This window comes from Panthera uncia, assembly GCF_023721935.1.
Source record: "Panthera uncia isolate 11264 chromosome E2 unlocalized genomic scaffold, Puncia_PCG_1.0 HiC_scaffold_19, whole genome shotgun sequence".
Taxonomy (NCBI): Eukaryota; Metazoa; Chordata; class Mammalia; order Carnivora; family Felidae; genus Panthera; species Panthera uncia.
The window spans coordinates 11,994,132-12,000,308 of record NW_026057588.1 but is presented as its reverse complement, the minus strand read 5'-3'; the positions used below and the strand labels follow the sequence as shown (position 1 = coordinate 12,000,308).

General features: G+C 64.9%; 1 protein-coding gene across 1 annotated transcript; it reads left to right on the top strand.

Annotated features, from left to right (window-relative positions):
• Positions 1–765: 765 nt before the first annotated feature.
• On the top strand, positions 766–5,515 carry ERFL (ETS repressor factor like). Its single transcript, XM_049621769.1, has 5 exons — positions 766–832; positions 3,686–3,920; positions 4,261–4,456; positions 4,576–4,693; positions 5,067–5,515. Exons 1-5 carry the CDS (start codon positions 766–768, stop codon positions 5,513–5,515), a joined length of 1,065 nt encoding a protein of 354 aa, XP_049477726.1.
• The last annotated feature ends 662 nt before the right edge of the window (positions 5,516–6,177 follow it).

Below are 6,177 nucleotides of genomic sequence, written 5' to 3'. Positions count from 1 at the left end.
GGGGAGGCAGATCTAAGGGGAAGGGGTGTCTGGGGGGGGCTGTGGGGTGAGGGGAGGAAGATCTAAGGGGAAGGGGATCTGAGGGGGGCTGTGGGGTGGGGGAGGCAGATCTAAGGGGAAGGGGTGTCTCAGGGGGCTGTCCAGGTTGGGGGAGGCAGGTGCAAGTGGTAGGGGTCTGAGGTCAGGGAGGCGCATCTGTGGGATCCCTCCTTCAGGGTGCTGGGGTCTGTTCTGCGGCGGGGTGGGGGGGCCCTCTCTGGGCCGGCGTGTGAAAGCTGGGGACTGCTTGGGAGCTAGATGAGCCAGCCCGGGGGGAGGGGGGTCCACTGGGCGGGCCAGGGGGTGGGGGCGAGGTTCAGAGCGAGACAAATCTGGGGCGGCCAGATAGACAGAGACCCAGAGACGCTGAGACGGATGAGAGGTCAGGCACGAGCCGGCCGGAGAGGCGGCGGCGGCGGCAAAGCTGTTGCGGGGCGGGCGGGTGGCGTGGCCAGCCAGCGAGTGTGAGTGAGCCAGCGAGTGGGAGCAGCGCGGAGGGAGGCTGGGGGCGACGTGGGTAGTGACTGAGGCACAGGGTGAGGGCGAGGCTGCGGGAGGAGAGGCTGCGAGGCAGGGTCCGTGGGACGTGGGTGGAGAGGGTGGCGGGTGGCGGGCCGGGAGGGCCCGTGGGGAGCGCCCGCCCCACTGACCCCTGTCTGTCTCTCCTGCCTGTCCCCGCCTGTCCCCGTGTGTCTGTCCCGGCCTCTCTGCAGGGCTGGCTCCACCATGGACTGTAGCTGCGTCTCCGACCTTCTCTTCGCCCCGCCCACCCTGCCGGCTCTCTGGACCCCCGGTAACTGGCCCGGACCTCCTGCCCCTCCCAGCCAGCTGGCTCCTCCTTTCTGCACCTCTTCCTGTCCTCCCTCCTCTGTCCGGGTCTGTCACGGTCCCCTGAATGCAACCCCCTAATGAGAAACTTGGCTAAAAACTTCACAGCCAGATGTCCCTGCCACCTGCCTACTGGGACGTGAGGGTCTTTGGAGGGTAGGGGAGGTGCTGGGGTCCGAGAGGGGTAGGCTCCTGGGATCTGAGGTGCTGGGGTCTCGGCCTGCTCCCACCCGGGACCCTGGGCAGAGAGGCAGGTACTGGAGACGCCCGGGCAGTGATGGAGCAGGGCGGGGACCAGAGGGGGCACCAGGCCAGGCGCGGGTGTGCAAACGGACAGGGGCCGCCTGGCCAGGGGGACATGGAGCACGGTCCAGCCAGCCGGAGCCCTGGGACAGAGGACGGCCTGCTCAGAAGCGGACACTCAGAGCTGGGGATGTGGACAGTAAGACCGGCTTGGACGCGCATTTAAGCCCAAGTCACACGCCCCACGGATGGGGAATGCGTGTGTGCGCGCGTGTAGACTGGGACTCTGTGCCTGCTAGTTTGGGGGCTCGGAGTGTGTCCTTGCGTCACACGTCAGTGCTTCTGGAAGAAGTGGTCGCACTGGGAGGGTGTATGTGCAACGTCTGTCTTTGTGTGAGCTGGCGAGCCTGCTCGTGCGCGTGCACACACACACAGACACACACCCCTACCTGAGCGTGTCTGGGCTGGGTGGGGGGTTTCTTCGGGACATCGGGCAGAGCATGTCTGCGTTTTAGGATTGGGGGTGTCTGTGGGCTTGTCAAGCACGTACCTGCCTCGGGGGTGAGGAGCTCTCGACCATTACTTCCCGGTGCGTGTCATGGTCCGGGACGGAGGTCTCGGTGCACTTCGGGCTGCGTGGGCGGGTGGGTGCCCCCCAGGCCTCTGTGTCGGTGTGTGCGCGGTGGGGGGAGGGGTCCTTGCATCCGTGGGTCACTGTGACTGAACTTGGGGGGGGGGCGGTCTGTCACAGTGTGTCTGCGGGCTGAAGTTGCGGGTCCTCTCTAGTTGTGCGTTGTGGGTCCCGGCAGATCCAGTCCGCCTGAGGAAATGTGTTTGAGGGCACGTGGTGGTTCCGGACTGGGTCGTGTATCTGCAGGTGTGGGGCAGTTGTGCACTGTTCTCTCGGGGTCGCGTGTGCACGCGCGTGTGTGTGTGTGTGTGTGTGTGTGATGCAGTAGCGGGTGTGGAATGGGCCGGAGCTCACGAGCTGATTGAGCCCCATCATCCGAAGTAAGAAAGACCCAGAACGAGGTTGAGAGAAAAATTCTCCCTTCGGGGAGGAAACCGCCTGGCCTCCTGAGCCCTCGGCGGAAAGGCATTAGCACCGATTCTCACGCACCAGCACCAGGCAGCCTGGGTGGGACCCCGCTGCTCCTTGCCTCCTACCGCTGAAATTCTATTAAGCCAGAGAGGGCAAGGACCTATCCTGGGGCCACACAGCAAGTAGGTAGCTTAGCGTTGTCTTCCTCCCCAACCTTGGTTCTTTGTAGGCTGATCCTGCCTGCTGTTCTCAGGCCTGGGCCCCGGGGTCTCTGAGGAGGGAAGGAGGACAGAGGATGTGGCCCAGGATTGAGCACAGAAGTGGGCCCGGGGCCTTGTGGCTGGGAGGGGAGATTCAGGGGTGGGCGAGAGACCCTCCCCTTTCCATCCGGCTTATTCGGCACATTTGGACAGTAGGGTGCAGGCCACTCGTGTGTGTGAAGCGTGTGCCGAGGGGCGAGCCGTGGGTGTTACAGAGCGCAGGTGCCTGCGTCTCGTGGGTTTGGGAGGCTGTTCTGCAGGCGTGGTCTCAGCCCGCGTGCGCCTGTCAGGCTGACACCCGCGTCCCGATGCCGCACCCGCCAGTTCTGCCACACTGTGTGTGATTTGGGCCTTTGGCGTCCTGTGCGTCTCCCGTCATGGCTGCGTTGTTGTGGGTCTTGGTTCCGAGGGGCCAGAGATGTACGATTGTGTGTTGGGACGGACGTGTGATGCCGGGTATCTGGTGTGTCCGCCGTGGTGGCACGTCGTGGGCGAGGTGTCGTGCCCCAGCAGGAGCGCCGCCCTCGGGGCCGCCTGTGTCCCACGGTGTAGCTGGGCATCCCTGGAGCGTGAGGGGACGGCTGTGTGCGTGCTGCAGGTTTACGCTTATGCACACTGCTCTAGGACCGACAGAGCCAGGTGTGGGAGGGGATGTGGCACGTGAGAGTATAAGTACACGGACCGGTGCAAAGACACACGGGCACACGGGCCTGGCCGCCCCAGGGTGGGGTCAGCGGAGGGCTTCAGGGAGAGATGGAGCAGGGGGCAAGGGACAGGGAGGGGGCCGTGCAGCAAGGGGTCAGGGGTGTTCCAGAGAGCAGGAGCGACCGGGGGCTTCTCAGGGCAGGGCTGGAGGGGGCAGCGGGAGGAGGGCTGTCCCCGTGTCGGGGGTGCCCTTCCCCTGCAAGCTGCCCCCTCCATTTCCTCCCCACGGTTTGAGGCCGCAGGAAACTGATCCCTCCCACCTCCACCCCGGGGGCGCTGAACCTGGCAGACTTGTGCCAAGGTCGAGGATGAGGCCGGAGGTGCCACCCCGGGGTCCCCGGACAATGGAGTTCTTGCCTCTTTGGCCAGATGGGGGACTAGACACCAGCTGGGGTAGAGAGTAGGAATTGGGTCCCTAAAGACATCAAGGGGTGGGTAGCTAGCTGTTCATCAGAGGCTGGGAGTCGGGGGAAGACCGGATGCCTCTCGGTTCCGGAGTCCAAGTAGGACCGGGAGCCCTGGCCTCGGTGTCCTGACCCGGGGCCACTCCCCTGCCTCCTGTCCCCAGGGTTTGCCTTCCCAGATTGGGCCTACAAGCCGGAGTCGTCCCCTGGCTCGAGGCAGATCCAGCTGTGGCACTTCATCCTGGAGCTGCTGCAGAAGGAGGAATACCAGGGTGTCATCGCCTGGCAGGGGGACTACGGGGAATTCGTCATCAAGGACCCTGACGAGGTGGCTCGGCTCTGGGGCATCCGCAAGTGCAAGCCCCACATGAATTATGACAAGCTGAGCCGGGCCCTGCGGTGAGGAGGGGTGGGGAGAGGCCGGCTGGCACCTTGCCCCTTCTCCCCTCCCTGTCCCTCTCGACCCCCACCCCCTGGGGCTTGCCCTCAGTCTCCTGGGGCAGAGTCCCTCGGATCCCAGCGCGCAGTAGCTACCGTGACTACTTGTGAGCGGACGGGAAGCAAGGAGGAAGGCCGGAAGCCAGCGTCCCAGCCTGCTTCACCCTTTCCTTGCCTTGTGACCTTGCTGAACGGACTTCTGTGAGCCTCCGTTCCCCCAAACTACAGTGCTCTGTGCACCGTGCCTGGCACAGAACGTGAGTTAGGGGCCCTGCCCAGCATTCCCTCATTCTCTCTCTAGCTACTACTACAACAAGCGGATTCTCCACAAGACCAAAGGGAAGAGGTTCACCTACAAGTTCAACTTCAGCAAAGTCGTGCTGGTCAACTACCCGCTGTTGGATGTGGCAGCAGCCACCACGGGCTCCCCACTCTTGCTGACCCCTGGTCCCTTTGGGGGGACCCCTGGGCCAGATGCTCCTCCCCTTACCCCTGAGGTGAGTTAGGGACACTGAGGTCCCAGCACTGGGTATCTGGTGCCCCCCTCGCCAGCCATCAACCCCTGGGGAACGGGGCAGCCACTCTGAGCGGTGCTGCCTCCCCCTTCCCCCTCTAGACCTTGCAGACCCTGTTCTCTGCCCCTCGCCTGGGAGAGCCAGGGGCCCGGGCGCCCCTGTTCACCCCTGAGACAGACAAACTGCGTCTGGACAGCCCTTTCCCGTTTCTGGGCTCCGGTAAGAGCCTGCGGGTGCTGGGGGAGGGTGGGGGCATGCTGCATGTGTTTGAGGGGAAAGGATGGGCAAAGATGGGGAGAGACAGGATGCAGGAAGGAGGCCCGGGGCGAGGTTGTGTGTGTGCACGTTTTAAAAGCCACAGGAGGATTCGTGGAAGGCAGGGAGGAGGGAAACTAGAGAGGGAACAGCCTGGGAGAAGGGCTTTCAGGGCGCCAAAGGAATGGGGAGACCCGGGGAGAGCTGAGGGCAACCACAGGGTAGGGGGCGGCAGATGTCACGTGGGAGAGAGGGGGGAGAACTGGGTGGAACACTGCAGGCAGCCCCGGCAGTGGAGGTGTGCCCGGCCTGATCTTCTGTCCCCTGTACTCACCAGGTGCCACCGGCTATTCCAAGCCCCCTGGCCTGCTGGGTCCTTATGGCCGCGCCTTCCCAGAGTACCCCTGGAACTTTAACCCGTACCTCACCGGCCCCTTCCCCAAGCTGCCCCCCTCTCTCTACCCCCCACACTTCTACCCCAACCCTCTGGCCGGTCCCCTGGGCCACCTGCCCTCAGCAGGGGCAGGGGGAGGCCCCGCAGCTTCACCCCTGCTGGCTGCGACAGGGGAGGGCCTGGGCCCTGAGCGCCCTTCGGGCCTGGCAGCCACCCCTCGCCTGGCACTGCCCGGAGCTGGGGGTCCAGAGGCTGCGCTGGGTGGGAAGGAGGACAGCGACTCGGAGCTGGAGATCACTGATGTCAGCGGCTGCAGCTCTGACAGCGAGGGCGACGAGGGCCTCCCTGTGCCCCCCAAGGCCAAGGCGAGCAAAGGGGGGATCGGCAGCTGAACCATCGGGGGGGGAAGGAGTGTGCCGGGGGGGGGGGGGGGGGGGGGGGGGGGGGGGGGGCAGCCTCTGCCCTGGTCCAGTGTGCCCTCCATGTCCCGCCCAAGGCCAAGGCCCTGCCCTCGGCCCCTCCTAGGACCGGCCACATGGTCACCCACCTTCTTTCCTAACCCTGGGTTGGGGTCTCACCTCCCCCTTCGGAGGGGGAGGGGACACAATGGTCTCCAGCCTCTTTCCCAGGCTCCGGTTTGAGGGGGCTCCCCGCCTGGCCCCACTCTGAAAGTGCAATATGGCGCCCAGCCTCTCCTGCCCACCCACCCACCCCTGTGCTGTGACCTGCGTGTTTGTTCGGCCATGTCTGCTCTTGTGCCAGCCCCAGTCCTGACACCCTCCCCACACAGGCCCCCTGGGGACAGGGAGCTCAGAGCAATAACCCCGCCCCCAGCCCCTGCCCAGGAGGGCCCCCTCCCCACCTCCAGAGAGTTTACTACAAAAATAAAGAACGGAAAGGAGTGTGAGATGTGGGGGAGCCCAGTGTCATGGGTGACGGCGGGGGCTCAGGGTGTGGGAGGAGTGGCCTTGGGAGTCTCTGTTAAAGCACAGGAATCAATGAAGAACTGGAGAAGAAGGGGATGTCAGACAACCCAGGAGGGTCCAGAAGCCAC